Source organism: Aquarana catesbeiana, linkage group LG09, assembly GCF_042186555.1.
Source record: "Aquarana catesbeiana isolate 2022-GZ linkage group LG09, ASM4218655v1, whole genome shotgun sequence".
NCBI lineage: Eukaryota > Metazoa > Chordata > Amphibia > Anura > Ranidae > Aquarana > Aquarana catesbeiana.
In genome coordinates, this window is record NC_133332.1 from 277,308,343 (window position 1) to 277,324,714 (window position 16,372).

The window sequence follows — 16,372 nt, forward strand, 5'->3', positions numbered from 1 at the left end:
TGTCCCCCAACCTAAACAAAAAAAAGGTTGGCATATGTTATTACTATTTCCCAGGTAACTGAAGGAAGGATTTTCCCCTTTGCAGTTTTTTGGACGTTAACGATAAACTGAGGCTCTGGCGCACCCAGCACCTGGTATTTACAGGCGGTCTTTCATCAGCGTACTAACCAGGCCCGACCCTGCTTAGCCCCCAAGATCAGAGGAGATCGAGTGCAATCAGGGTGATGTGGCCGTAGGCTTTGGAGTCAGACATATTGGGAATGTAGAGCTTGAACTCTCAGTTTCAAGCAGATAGGATATTGTTTTGCAGCAGTCTAGAATGAGACTGAGCATAAGGAACGGCCGCGAATGAAGCCACCATCTTTCCCGAGAACCTCACGCAAAGTTGAATAGGAGAAAATCATCTTGCTTCGACTACCTAAATCAGTTCCTTTATGGCGCTGATCTTAACCTGGGGTACGAATACCCTTTCCTGGGTGTACCTATGATCAGACCCAAGTATTTTCTTCATGTTTTAAAGAAGATTCCTCCTAGGTTGAGAATCCGACCTAGATATTCCAGGTAGTCGAATGTGGTGACCATACTTTGGTCTAAGCTGGTCTAACAAGAAATAAATCGACCAGGTAAACCATAATCGTTAAACCTTAAGCCTATGGCACCTGGTATTCCCAGGCCCTCAATCTGGCTAGAAAAGGAGCCAGAACCTTGTACTCGAGGTGTAGAAGCTAGATTGGAAAGCAGAGCTACACACTGAAAATGAAGATTTTCCACTTTGAAAGAAAATATTACTAGTGAGCGAGGAAATAGGCATATGGGGATATGCATCTTTGACAGCGATTGACACCAGAAGTTCTCCTCCTTCTAGGATGGAGATAGATTGGATTGACTTCATGCCAAAAAAAAGAGAGATTATATTCAGGAATTGAATATAGGATTTAACCAAACCCCAAACCTCTGCTCTTACATGGGGGCCAACATGAACGCTTTTTGCCAAAAGATGGTCCAATGCTAGAGAGAAAGATTTCTTTTTCTTTGGAACTTTAGGAACGTTTGATCTGAGAAAAACTAGGAGACGGAAACTCTTGGAACTCCAGTTTGTACGTTGGAGCTATTGAGGAAGTCCCCCATTCATCTTGACACTCCTTCTGTCAGATCCCTGAGAACTGCAGAAGAATTGTTCCTATTGAGCAAGTGGGGGCACCTCCTCATAAGGAGGCTACAGTATCTTGTAGGCTTCCTCCCCCAAGACCTATTTTGTCCCTGGGGTTAAACCTGAGGATTACCCTTTGAACCTGATGGTGAAAGCTGTTGTGACAGCCTGAAGGCTGATGCCCCTGGCACAGAAGTAGGAGCTTTGAAAAATACATTTACTCCTTCACTTAAATGGCCAAAATGGGTATCTTTCTTTTACTAGAAATTCTTTGGATATATTTATCCCCAGATAGCTCTTTCACCGCAAAAAGGAAAACTAGCCAGGAGCTTCTTGCATGACGCTTAGCGAAGGGCGCAAGGCCTCAAGGATGTCATAGAAACTATTGCAAACATAAAGCTGCCTCCTGGACCTGCTGAGCAGGATAACCTTAATCATCTGTTTAAACTGGTTTCTCAACGATTATCCAATTACTGTCAGCGCAGGCTGAGACACTCAACCTGCCAGAGACAAAAGTGTTTGAGTATTGTCTGCCGGACCAGTCAAACTTACTCACAAAGGATATAGTAGTGTTGATAGCTGGTATACCCCACTTAGTGAATTTTCACTACAATAGGATAAAGTTTTAGAAAGGAGAATAATGCTTATCTGGGTGATCCTGCAGATACAAAAAATGTTTCCAATAAAGAATGGACAGGAAAAAGCATGCACAGCTTGAGGAGGCTTTAGCGAACCCAAACATTCAGTTAAGGATACATAAATGTGGAGCAGATCATTCAGCAAGAAATAGTACCATCAATCTTACAGCTTTTGACATCTCAGAAGAGGAGTCATCAGCCACCACGGTTCCCTGAGGGAATCGTCTTCTCCTGCCCCTAGTTCCTCAGTCTGAGAATCCTAGGAAAATGGAAGAGAACCTGTCGCATCTTGACCACACTGGGATGCGATTAAAGTCGCTAAACCTTTTTTTTTACGACCTACCATGGCTGAGGAAAAAGAGTAAAATGAACAGGGGCTGCAGTGTTGAAAACAGTTGTAAACATTTTATGGCCCTGATGCTCACTCTGACCAGCCACCCCCTCTCAGGGGAGGATGCCATTTGTAGAGTAGGATTTTCAAAGCTTGAGTGAGACCCCTTTTAGCCCCTTTTTTGGGAGTGTTTTAACCTCCCCTTCTGAACATAGCCTGATGCACAAAGCAGAGGTACTACCAGAAGAAATCGCATCCATTGCTTGAGCAATAGTCAGCCACTGCTGCTACTATTAATGCTCAGCCTGATGCAATAGTAAATGTGTCAAAAAGAATGATTGTGACACCAACCTCTTTCAAGCCCCTCTACACTCTTGTGTCCCTCCACCAGCTTACAGCAGTAATAATGGTGCTTTAAAAAACACATACTCGTGCTGGACGTTGGAGGACACCAATGCCGGGCAAACTCCACCCCCCTCCTTCGATCTCCCTCTCTTTTTAAAAAAAAAAGAGTTTTCCTGCGCGAGCGCAGGCCTCTGATCCTACAGAACCAGCATGTGAGGGGAAAAACATGCAAGTAGAGAGCCTGGAAGCCGCCGAGTAGCGGTGTGCTGATCTTTTTTTTTTTCTCCCGTTTTTTTCTCCCAACGCTCTTACTTGGAGAATAGGGGAAGAATACAGCACAGGTGGGGGGTGTCTGGAGAAGAGAAACCCCCCCCCCCCCAGACTTACCGGAGGTCTGCTGCTGGCTGAAGAGAAAAAGAAGCCTGCTGCTCCTGACACAACGTGAGCTCTCTGAGGAAGCATGAGAAGGTATGTGCTCCATACAGCCCCCAGTGGTGACACATAGGCATGACAACATTTACTAATCAAAGGAGATATTCTTATGAAAATTCAAAACATTTCTTAGAAAACTCCACTTAACCTTTCCCGCGGCAGGGTTTTTTGTGGTAAATACCAACAGACCCAATCTTCACCCTTCACGGTGGGTTCCGTTAGCAAACCTTCAGGAGTTGGGGATCCTCGGGGTAACCCACAATCCTGGACCTGTAATAGCACCACCGCCAGTAACACTTTATGGCCTTAGTACTGGATCCCGGGGTACGGCTTTCTAAAAGAGAAGCGTTTACAGACAAAACCTCGTTTTTTCGGACACGAGGCCCTGTACCATTCAATCCGGCCTAAAAGACATTTTGAATGGATCCGGCTGCATAGCTAGCCCCAGCAAGGATTGCTACAGTGGAGCTCAGCACAGCACATCTTCACTCGTGACCAACACCTTAGACACTGGAGAAAAAAATTGGAGGTACTCCCAGTAGTGGGAGGGGTTATATAGGAAGTGCACTTTTTGTCTTAGGGCGTGCCAGTGTCCATTACCTGAAGGTGGCCTATAACCCACATAGTAACTACTATGGCTCTGTGTCCTGTGATGTGCGATAAGAAATATATATATATATATATATATATATATATATATATATATATATATATATATATATAGAAAAAAAAATCAAAAGGTTAAATATAATACAAAACCCTACTGGGTACTGATTCAAAGTTCATGGTGCTGCAACAAGTATTATAATTAGGGATGAGCTCGATGTTCAACTTGAACATCTGGTGTTCACCTATTCGCAAAACAGCGAACATTATGGGACGTTCGCGGGAAATTTGAGCGCCGCAGAACGCCCCATAATGCACTGCGTGATAGCTGTGCATTGCTGTGTGATGATTGGCCAAAGCATGCACCTGACCTGCATGCTTTGGCCAATCACAGCGCGCTCTGCTGAGAGAACCAAAGTGCATTTGGACAATCATGGCTCAGGGGTACTAAGTCCACGCCCCTCACAATATAAGGCTGCTTACACGGCAGCCGTGTGTAGTGTTGTTGGCATGGACAGAGAGATAACTTGAGTTAGATAGTTAGGTTAAACAGGCAGGTTATTCAGTTAGTGGCAGTGTATTTGAGTGTATATATATTATAGTAGTTTAGTGAATATATAGCACTGAACCACTGCACGCATTTAGAATATTGATCAAAAGTGGGATATAGAGCAGATTTATTTAAATGTATTGCTTATTTTTACAAGGGAGCACCACATCACTACCAATACATATTTATTGATATACTGTACATTGCATATGATATACATGATACACATTGATGTGAGCAGCTGCTCCTAACCAACAATATCCCTTTAGAAATTTGTGGAAAGTGGTAGCGTATAGGACCTTGCATACACAGTTTATTAACAAAGTTGTTAGTAAAGTGTAGCAAGAAAGGTTAATACACTGCCACTGGTTACTGTTGCATTAGTGACCAGTGACAGTTATTTAACCCCTATGTATGTGCTACATTCGTGGCACCAGTGTCAGTGTTAATTAACCCCTTTATGAAGCAGTGAAAAAACACTGTCAGTGGCCACTAATGCAGCACAAAGAGTTTAATTAACTCTGCCAATACCCAATAATGGAGAGAGATTAAAGTAGAATTTCCAGTTTAACCCTAAATAGCCTTAAAAATTCTCCCATCCCCTCTCCTAACACCCATGATGGTTAACCTGTGTAGAAAAGAAGTAAACACCTATTTTCAGGCTGCCCAGTCATGTTATCCCCTGTGTGAGCCAGTGGAGTATGCAGGGGAGTGGAGAGAGCCCCATCAACAGATGGAACATAGGAACCTATGGGTGATGTCACCACTCCAGGCTTTACCAGCTATTGTCAAGCACTTTCTCCTCTCTCCTGCAGCCACAGCTGACAACACAGGGGATAATGTGACCAGACCAGAGCTAGATGAAATAGGTAAGTCCATAGGTTAGGGGGCACAAATTACTTGCCTTGCCCTTGCACTGACAACCCACTTTATGCCATTGCATGGCTGGATCTCTTCTCTCCTTTCTTTTCGCACAGGGACTTAGGCAGTAGCAATAACCATTGGCCCCTGCTGCTGTCAATCAAAAGCTGGGAGGAGGAAGCAGGGGGATGGGACACACACAGCTCAGGAGCAAGCATGAAAGTGTTCCCCCATTGAGGCGACTTGCTATGGGGGCACAGGGAGAAGAGGAGGAACCAAGATCACCAGTGGGGGACCCCAAAATGGGAGGTTCAGGGCTCCTGTGTGCAATACTATTGCATAGAGCAGGTGAGTATAATATGTTTATTTTTTTAATGTAAAAAATATCTTTAGTAACACTTTAAAGCAGTAGTAAACTGTCTTCCTTCCAGGTTCACGGGCTCCGGCTGTATGAGTGGCCGGAGCCATGATGATGCCACTCCCGCGCATGTGCGTGGGAGCCGTCGGCTTTGGCACGAAATGCCGAAGATCCGGCACGGTATGCCATATTTTCAGAGGGCAGGTCCTGGTGATGTCACTTGCTGCATCCAGTGTGAATATTTCCTAAACACCGCAAGTTTAGAAGATATTTACTGTACCTACAGGGATGCCTTATTATAGGCTTCCCTGTAGGTACTGTACAATTCCAAAAAATTAGTTTACTACTGCTTTAAAGAGGTTGTAAACCTCCATTTGCAAGTTGTGCCTATAGGGAAGCCTTTTTATAAGTTTCCTATAGGTACTGTAAATATCTCCTAAACATGCGCCGTTTAGGAGATATGTACTTTGTACTGCGCCAATGATGTAATCGGTGCATGCGCTGTGAAGAAACGGCTCCCCCCCGTGCTGTTTCTTCAGTAGCGATTGCCGTGACTGGCGGCTCCAGCGTGCATGCACGGGAGTGACATCAAGCAGCTCCAAACAGTCACAGAGCCCGAGTCCGCGACCCCGGAAGGAAGATGGGCGAACATGGATGCGCCTGCAGTGGGGACAGCGAGGGCTTTATTTGCAGGTAAGTGTCACATAATGTGCTAGTATGCAATGCACATTATGCTTTTACTTTGCAGCAGGGCTTTTTTTCAGGGGGAACTTGGTGGAACTCAGTTCCACCACCTCTGGCTCAGACCCTTTGGTGCCTGCTCACCACAATCACTTGTAAACACAGAAATCGGGTTTCTGTGTTTACAAGTGACAGCTCTGCACTCTGTGTGCAACCCCCATGAACTCTACACTCTGTATGTAATGCAATCCTGATATTTAATGCCCCTTTAAGATCCTTCTATTGTTTGCGAAATAAGACCACACCCACTATTTGATGTGATTTGGAGGGTGTGTGGGGAGTCGTGGTTTTGGGGGGTCGTGGTTGAGTTCCAGCACCCATTGTTTGAGAAAAAAAGCCCTGCTTTGCAGGGAAAAAGGAAGTAAAACCCATCAGGGTTTACTTCCTCTTTAAAGCGGAGCGCCGCCGAAAATTTTTTTTTTAAAAGTCAGCAGCTACAAATACTGCAGCTGCTGACTTTTAAAACATGGACACTTACCTGTCCAGGGCGCCCGCGATGTCGGCACCCGAGGCCGAACCGTCTCTCCGTCCTCGGGTGCTGCCGCCTCCATCTTCGGTAAGGGAATCAGGAAGTGAAGCCGTGCGGCTTCACTTCCCGGTTCCCTACTGCGCATGCGCGAGTCACGCAGCGCAATACGGATGGTCCCTGCTGCCTCTGGGACCCGTGTGTTTCCCAACAGGCAGCGGGGAGGGAGCAGGAAGTGGCGTAAATAACCGCAGATTCTGCGGCTATCTATGCCGGAAGTGGGTACAGATACCTGTAATATACAGGTATCTGTACCCCCCTCCCCCCTGAAAGGTGCCAACTGTGTCACCGGAGGGGGGGGAGCGATCTAATGAGTGGAAGTTCCACTTTTGGGTGGAACTCCACTTTAAGATGTGTGCTAATGACATATAGTTGATAGAATAATAAATGCATTACCTGCACTTTCCACAAGATGGCGAGACGATCCCAACCTGCAGACACTAGATACTTAGAATCTGGGCTGAAGCACACTGTCTCCACACTTTTGCTGTGATCTAAAATGTTTTGAAAATATAGATGAAGTTAGTGTAAGTTGGAGCCCAAGTTGTCAGCAGTAGCATCACTCAAATGTATATTTTAAATGAGGGGTTTAATTTTTTAGATAGATATTGATTTTATTGTACAAATGATATCCATAATTAGATTTAGTAAAGTCATACATTAAAGGAGTAAACTGCAATATGCTACTAATTAATTACCTTTATTTTCCATGTTTGCTTATCTCCAACATACCTGTTAGCACACAAAGACATTCTGCTTTGTCCACCTTCCATATCCGCACTGTACAATCAATCGATGAGCTGGCAAAAATGGTCCCATCTGGAGAAAAGCAGCATGACTTGACAGGCCCTGCATAAGGAACATGTTCTATGTGAAAATGGAAATTGTGAAAAAATAGAAATTCCTGTTTTGTTACACCTCTGGAGCAAAAAAAAAAAGAACCTACGTGATAGATTGGACTTCAATTCATAGACAAAGAGTCAATTTCTTGTTACTATACATACAGTTACTATACATACAGTATTTGTTAATGTTAACCCAGTCTAGGATAACTGTTATCTATAAGACCAGGATCTAATTATTAAGGGCTAATTCACACTAGTGCATTGATCTGCATTTTAGCGCAGCATTTTAGCGCAGCAGGCTCCCCCCAGCAGAGTGCATGCATGCTAGGGGCTGTAGCATGGTGTCTGCGCAGCTGTAAAATGCAGGTCAACCCAAAGACACCTAAACAACTGTGTCATGTTCACACTACAATTCTGCATTGACCCGCATTGCGTTGCATTAAAATGCAACATGTATACATTTTAACGCATCACAATGCAGGTCAACACATTTAAAATGCAGCGCAATGTAAGTAAAGGAAAAAGTTTGTTTTGTGATTTATTTTATGACCCACAGGAAATCCTGCTAAATGCGGTGCATTACAACGTGCTCTAAAAGTGCATAAAATGGATGTTAATGTACATTCATTTTCCCTGCATTTTATCTCAGATCAGTGTGAATTCAGCATTAGGCCCCTTCCACGTGGGGCAGACTTTGCCAGGAGTCCGCCTGCTCAGCGGGGAATCTGTCTGCCGATTCCTGCTGAGCAGGCAGATGGCTAGTTTGTGTCCACTCCGCATGTCCACTCCACGGACACAGCCTGCTCTCCTCTATAGGTAGTCAGATGTAGCCGGACCACCTACCTGACTGCCGTCTGATCTGTTTTTAGGAGATGGGATTGGATGTCGGTGGGTGTACACAGACATATGATCATTTACATCCACCGCTCCATAGAGCAGGATGGAGGATCCGATTGGGTCAGCCTGAAAAACTGACTGAATGGTCTGCTTGAATAGGAGGGCTGATACAGTATGTGTAATGACACAGAGGTCTCACAGAGGTCTCAGGAGATAATTAAAGTACATAAACAAATGGTTAAACACAGAGCAATGCCTTCCTTCCAGACCACGGAGCTGTCTAGAGGGTGTTAGCTTAAAGACAGGGCAGGGGACCCACCACTGTGTAATAGAATCAAGGAGAAATACTTCAGTATTCCAAGGATCATGACAGGGGAAAACAATGCTGAGGGGGGATCTTGGGTGTATAGGGGTAGCAATGCTTGGGGTAGCTTGGATGGCTATAGTGCTAGAGGTATCAGGGATGTAGAGAGGCCACAGTGTAGGGGGTATCAGGGATGTAGTGGGCTCACAATACAAGGGGTGTCTTATGGTATATGGTACCAGTGCTGGGGGGAATATCTAAGGTGTAGTGGTGTCAGAGTGCTGGGGTGATATCTGGGGTGTAGAGGGGTCAGAGTGCTGGGGGGATATCTTGGATGTAGAGGGGTCAGAGTGCTGGGGGGATATCTTGGATGTAGAGGGGTCAGAGTGCTGGGGGGATATCTGGGATGTAGAGGGGTCAGAGTGCTGGGGGGGGGTATCTAGGGTGTAGAGGGGTCAGAGTGTTGGGGGGATATCTGGGATGTAGAGGGGTCAGAGTGCTGGGGGGATATCTGGGGTGTAGGGAGGTCAGAGTGCTGGGGGGGATATCGAGGGGTCAGAGTGCTAGGAGGATATCTAGGATGTAGAGGGGTCAGAGTGCTGGGGGATATCTGGGGTGTAGAGGGGTCAGAGTGCTGGGGGGATATCTGGGGTGTAGAGGGGTCAGAGTGCTGGGGGAGGCATCAATCAAGCAAATATATTTTATGCACAGGACAGCTTTGTTACTTAATGTATGTAGTATTTCCCCACTGTTTCTTTGCTGTACAGAATGATTGTTCATGTAGTAAATGTGGAGCTCCACCCAAAAGGGGAAGCTCCGCTTGTCTGCCTCCTACCTACTTGATGTCTGTTTACCTGCACTGTGTCCATTGTAGGGGCCCCAGAGCATTACTTTGCCCAGGGGCCCATGATGCTATTAAGATGGCCCTGGGGAGTAGCAGGTACCTGGTTTTGACAGATATCCACTCCCACTTCCGGTCATATTGCTGTGGTGATCCTAGGGAAAGTTTGCCCCCTCCTTCCCGTTGCAGCCTTCTGGGATACTTTCACAGGTTCTAGAAAGCTGCAGGACCATTCACAAAGTGGCATGGCTCGCGCATGTGCAGTGGGAAGCCTGCTGTGAAGCCGCAAGCAGTAAAAGTAGACATTCCGGCGCCTGGACCCAAAGACGGTCGAAGGGCTTGGGTGAGGACAGCACTAGATCCCTGGACATGTAAGAGTCCTATTTTTTAAAGTCAGCAGCTACAAATACTATAGCTGCTGACTTTAAAAAAAAAGTCAGCAGCTATAGTATTTGTAGCTGCTGACATTTATTTTTTTTATTTTCAGGGTGAAAAAACATTTTAAAGAGTTCCTAAAAAATAGAAACAATGACTTTGAAATAACAGAACTGTTATTCTGTTTATTCTGTCTAAATATTTCTGGCCCATGCCATTTTTAAACCAGAGTGGTTCATTTGGGGCTATTGCCAATACTACCCCTATTATGGAATTAAGTTTCTTTACTTCTATGCTTCTTTTGTATACTGTAGCAGGGGGACTCCGTAAAATGGTGGTTTACACCAGATTTTGAGAGAAGCAAGCACACTGATTATTCAGGTGTGTGCTGGCTTCTTAATAGAGCCAAAGTTAGGGCTCAGGGCCCCACACTCCTGAGGGAGGTCAGCGTGTCTAAGGGGAGCCATGTGAGATGCTTCAAGGTCAGGTTGAGACAGTGGAAGGCCCAAGCCTGACAGGAAGTCTATGTGGGACGGGAGCAGCCAGGGGGCTGTTGAGGGAGTCCAGGACAGACGAGCGCAGCTAGGGAGCTGCAAGGAAAGACAGATAGGGTTCAGTGTCTGCGCATACCACTGGGATGTGTTTGATGGTCAGAAAGACCAAAATGTGTTTCATCGTCAGGAAGACCTTACAGAGTACTCAGAGGAGTAAAGCTGACACAAGAGAGCCAGGATGCTGAATGTTATGTCTTTGCAGTGATGGTGAGAACCCCCTGTGTGGGAAGAACTAGCTGTGTGAACTTTGACTTGCTTTTAAAAAAGTGGGCTACCATGCCCTTAAAATATAGTCTTGGACTGGCGCAACTCATTGTAAACACACCTACCGCTTGAATTTAATCACCACAATCTTACATATGGCAGAGGATAGCTGTGGGCACAATGGCAGAGTTCCAGACCAAAAACAACGAGTAGCAAGAAACTGTGTGTTTTGCAGTATGCAGCAGCTGATGTGATTACAATGAAGTAGGCATGGAGATATGCATTGCTTGCAGTGGTGTATTTTGGCATAGGACTGGGGTCAGCAGTGCAGAGCATGGAGTCAGTGGGGCAGGGGATGGAGACAGAAGGGTAGAGCATGTGGTCAGCAGGGCATAGGACAGGGTCAGCGGGCCTCTCTCTCCCTCCTGTACACTATACACACTCTTCTCTTTCTCTCCTGTACTCTATACATTACACATTATTCTCTCTCTGCTGTACATTATACAAACCCTTCTCTCTCTTGTACATTACACATTTCTTATTTTATCCTATATCCTATATCCTATATATCCTATTTTACATGTAATCACTTCTCTCACCTCCATGAGTTGTGAAGATACTGGCAGTAACGATACGCATTGGGCGGAGTCGAGTGACGCAGTGCATCAGGATTATACAGGAGCCACGGCCCCGCTGGAAGTAGAGACAACGCATTGTCTCTATTTTAAATGTAAGTGGATGCTTTCAAAATATTTCAGACAAGGTGTGTTTGAAATACTACACAATGGAAGCATTTTCATTTTAACCAAGGGGCTGCGGAAGAGAGGATTCTCTTTTTTTCATACAGTTCACATAAAAGCCTATAATGAAACTCGGAGAGGAGGAGAGGACATCGATAAGCTGTTTAAAGTCTGGAGTAACACCCCAGCTGGGGAAGGTGATGTTGGATCTATTCTAGGTCTAATATTGTGGTGAATAGGTGACAGGAATTGCTGCATGTGCATGCAATTTTAGACCCGCACAGGGTGAAGGTTTGCAGAAGGTTCACAATTAAGGAGCACTCTTTACTTTGCATTAATGGTTATTGGATTAACATTGCATGTTTTATTTCAACACTTGAAGGATTATGTTATTGTGATTCACACATGATGATTTACGCAATAAGCAATTTGGTAAGCGCAACTAACATACAATATCGTATTTACTCCATGAGTCATGCCACACCTCCCCCTCCTGTCACTGCGCCGCTTCAACCTCTACATCACGGCTTCCTTCACCACCCTGCCTTTCCGGAAACCCTCTTGCTCATTGGACCATGCCTCTGCCCCTCCTTCCTCCTTCTCTGATTGGCCACTGCTTGTGAGCTGTCTTCACCGAGCCACCCGGTTGCCTGGCTGTATTATCAGAGAAGAAGGCGAGAAAAAAAAAAACCCAAACAATTGTCAGGGCCGCTATCTTGGCTTGGGGGGCTCAACGGTGGATAAATGGGGCAGAGTGGAGATGAGAGGGGACTGTGAATGCTGCTACATGAAGAGCCGGCCCCACTCATAATGCCTCAGCACCATCACACTCTCCATCAAGAAGGTCCTCTTTTACAATCGGTGTACTTTGACATCACTTCTCGCATAGAAACAGACACCAACACCTTTACATTTTACTCCCTCTCTCCAAGAGAGAGCATAGCCAGGCCTAATAATAGCCCAATCATGTGAAGAATGAAGTCAAGATTCAGGTACACCCTTTAAAGTGATTGTAAAGTCTCGTTATTTTTCCTATAAAAATAACAAACATGCTATGCTTACCTGCTCCGTTGGAGTGGATTTGCACAGAGCAGCCCAGATCTTCCTCTTCTCGGGTCACTCTTTTGTGATTCTGGCCCCTCCCTCCTGTTCAGTGCCCTCACAGCAAGCAGCTTGCTATGGGAGCACCCGAGCTGAGTCACAGCTCCCTGTGTCCATTCAGACAAGGAGCCCCGACCTGGCTCCGCCCCCTCTCTCCCCTGATTGGCTAGCTGACTTTGATAGCAGCGGGAGTTAAGGGTGCCGCTGCTGTGTCTCAGCCAATCAGGAAGGAGAATATCGGATGGCTGAGATACTCGTGGACATCGCTGGACAGAGAGGGACCTCAGGTAAGTGTTAGAGGAGCTGCTGCACACAGAAGGATTTTTATATTACAGTTTTTCTCCATTGTTTTGGCTCATTTCTTGAAACAGAAATGACATTCTCAAAACAACATGGACAAATCTCCAAACCACTTGGCAATTGTTCACAACTGAATTGAATTTCTCATTCATTTCATCAAAATTGCAAATGTCTCAGTGCATGTCTCAATGTCTCAGTACATTTCTCAAATGATTAAGTACAAGTAGCCTACATTTAGCACAATTTCCAAGTGAATAGATCTTGTTGATCTAAACTGATTGTCAATTCTCAGTCTAATGGTTGTTCTCTCCAAAACGTGTCAGCGTCATTTCATTGTTTAAGTCATCACATGCACAATAGTCTGTTCAATTGTCAAAATGATTCAGGAACATAATACCATGAATACCATATGTGAATCTCTTGGAACATTTGATAAAATGATTACAGAAATTGACAGTCAGGTGCAACTAGAACTTGACTAACAAAGGAGGAGTTGGAGTTGGTCTCAGATGACCAATCAGACAGTATGTTTAGTTACCGTACAGGTGCTGTCCATGATTGTAAATGCTGCCAAACATGTATATATAGAGCTTGACCATGCAGGACCAGTACAATTTCTGAACATGGAGGCACCTGGCCAAGTAAATAAACAAGGGCAACTGCCTGCTCAAGGAAGAGGAAGAAGAAGAGGAAGAGGAGTAAGGGTGAGTGGTGGTGGAATAGGGGGAAGAGGCCGAGGAGCACGAAGACACCATGCTGTCCCTGATGAAATTCGGGCCACAATTATAGATCATGTCATCAACCAAGGACACACAATGGCGGAGGAAGGTCTCCGAGTGCAGCCTAATGTGCCTCGCTCTACAGTCTTCTCTATCATCCAAACCTTTCACAGGGAAAACAGGTATGTAGTCAGGCAATGATGGAATTATATAATGTATAGGACAGGACACTGTGCATATAGCAACAAATATGTTTATTTACTCATTTACGTATTCATTTAGTGTGTGTGTGTGTGTGTGTGATAGGCCTACAGTATTACAGTATCTTACCTCAGTGGGATGTTACGTATGATACTAACAATGACAAGAAAAATATTGTAGAAAATAAACTATGGAATAGTATGGAATAGTTTATTTTCTACAATATTGATGATACAGTTTACAGTAGTATTCCAGTCACTGTGCAATGATGCATTGGAATTGTGGTAAAGTTACTGTAAGTAAAACAACAATACAATTACATTGGTAACTCATTCTGTACGGAATACATAAGGTATAAATTACGAATGGAGTGTTGTCCTTTGAATTCTTTGTCTAGGATTGGACGACAACCTGGCTCGGGTGGCCGAGGAAAACTTCTCAATGAACAACAAGAACAAGAGATCTGTAACATGGTGTTTGCAAATAATGCCATCACATTGAGACAGATCCACACTGCAATCCTACAAGACAAAGCCATATTCCAAAATGTCACTCTATAAGCATCTCCACAATAGATCTCCACAATAGATCTCCACAATAGATCTCCACAATAGCCCGCATATTGAAGAAGCATCAGATGACAATGAAGCAAATTTACAGGGTACCATTTGAGAGGAACTCTGACAGAGTGAAAGAGCTGCGGTACCAGTATGTACATGGAAGTCAGTCACTGGTTGTCCATCAAGATAACCTTTTTACAATTACCATAAGCAGTGGTTCACGAAATGTATTGGTTTCAGTACCCACTTTACCTGATTTCTGAATCTAGGTAATCCAGGTATAAAAGTATTTGATTTACATATCTGATTTATAAACATTTTGTCTAAAAAATGCAGCTTACTGTATGATGCAATTATCATTATAATCCTTATTTTGAAGAATATAACATACAATACAGTAAGAAAAAGGGTCAAAGAGCTGCAATTACAGTAGTGCCTCCCATGTAAATCTATCTAATACTGTGGGTTTTACTGTAACATTTCAGTAAGTCTACTCATTGATAATTTTTTCCCTCCCCTTTCTGTCAAATACCCCCTGTAGTACCTCTGCATAGGGTACATGTACCCCAGGTTTGGAACCACTGGAATACTGGCCAGTAATATATTGAACTTGTGTAGAACATTCCTATGTAACTGTCTGTAACTGTAGTGTATGACTCTTCTGTATGACTGATTTGATATTTTCTTTTTTTACTCTATTGTAGAGAATAATGAGGAAAACGAGAAGGAAACGAGACCTCTCACATACTCGTGTATGTGGATGAGGCTGGCTTCAACCTGGCCAAGGGCCGAAGACGTGGCCGAAATTTTATTGGCCATTGGGCCACGGTGGTTGTCCCAGGCCAGCGAGGGGGTAATATAACTATGTGTGCTGCCATTTCTGAGAATGGTGTGGCCACTCACATCCCCAGTCTTGGCCCATACAATACACAGAAGCTCCTCATCTTCTTGGACCGCCTTCATTTGGATTTGATCCCTGAAAATAAGAGAGGTCTCATAGGGCCTCACCTACCACAATATATAATTGTATGGGACTATGTGAATTTCCACTGTGGCCTGCTTATCAGGGCCTGGTTCACTGCTCATCCAAGGATGGATAAGGTGTTCCTACCACCTTACTCTCCTTTCCTCCACCCTATTGAGGAGTTTTTCTCCGCTTGGAGGTGGAGAGTGTATGAGCATCGGGCTCTAGATCAGAGGTCCCTGCTCCATGCAATGGATGCTGCCTGTGAGGATATTACAGGAGATCAGTGTAGGGGATGGTTGCGACATGCACACCGTTTCTTCCCTCATTGCATCGCAAGGGAAGATATACGCTGCGATGTTGATGAGAATCTGTGGCCAGACAGACAACAGCGTGTGGATGGGCAGGAGGGTGAGGACGGTGGCCAGTGAAGAGATGTTACAGTAGTTGTGAAACTCCAGCTTTATTTACAGCATTGTAGGCTAAATGTAATTTTTCCTTGTTTTTTGTTTGTGTATTTATATTTCCGTATATTATGCTGTATACATTTTCTTTTTACTCTGAAGTATGGAAGTTACTTTGTGTGTGAATGATAATGGTTACAATACTGTAAAGTAATTTTTCCTTGGCAGTATGAGTGCAATGTGTGATGTCAAACCTTGGAGGCTACTCTTACCCTAAAATCTTTTCTTTTTTTTCAGTTTTATACACAATTGTATTTAGTTAGCTAGACAAAAACTGTACAGTAACCATTGTCAATGAAGGACTGGGCTAAGACTGAAAGATGGACATGAGGGATATTTCAATGGTCCTCTGCCTTAGAGACAAAACATCTAAACATTTTGACTTGCAGTGCTTACACAATGCCAAAGGGACGAAGCATTTTGGGGGCACTGACTATTTGAATGAGAAAGAAATTTATTTTTGACACATGAGTGAACTGTTTTGGGAAAGATATGAGCTTTTGAAGGTGAACCATGGTGTTGTGCTGAACCATCCAGGTTATTTTGGCAAAAGCACTAAGAGAGTTGAGAACGTCTGGTCTGTTTCAAGAAATGAGCCAAAGCAATTGAGAAGAATCTTTGCCATTTTGGTAGCACTGACTCTTTATATGGGAAAGGAATATGGTTTTGAAGCATGAGTGAACAGTTTTGGGAGAGATATGAGCTTTTGCACGTGAGTTATAGAGTTGTGCTGAAATGTAAGACTGTTTTGCCAAATTAACTTAGAGTTTTGAGAATGTCATTTCTGTTTCAAGAAATGAGCCAAAACAATGGAGAAAAACTGTA

At 44.3% G+C, this 16,372-nt stretch overlaps 1 protein-coding gene across 2 annotated transcripts in view; it reads right to left on the bottom strand.

Annotated features, from left to right (window-relative positions):
• Positions 1–16,372, bottom strand: part of WDR38 (WD repeat domain 38) — a 575,566-nt gene that overhangs the window by 391,866 nt on the left and 167,328 nt on the right. For both annotated transcript variants that reach the window (XM_073600360.1, XM_073600359.1), the window contains exons 3-4: positions 7,271–7,387; positions 6,935–7,032 (exon numbers count right to left, since the gene is read on the bottom strand). In XM_073600360.1, the coding sequence (XP_073456461.1) occupies positions 6,935–7,032; positions 7,271–7,387 (215 nt within the window). The remainder of the gene's footprint in view (positions 1–6,934; positions 7,033–7,270; positions 7,388–16,372) is intronic.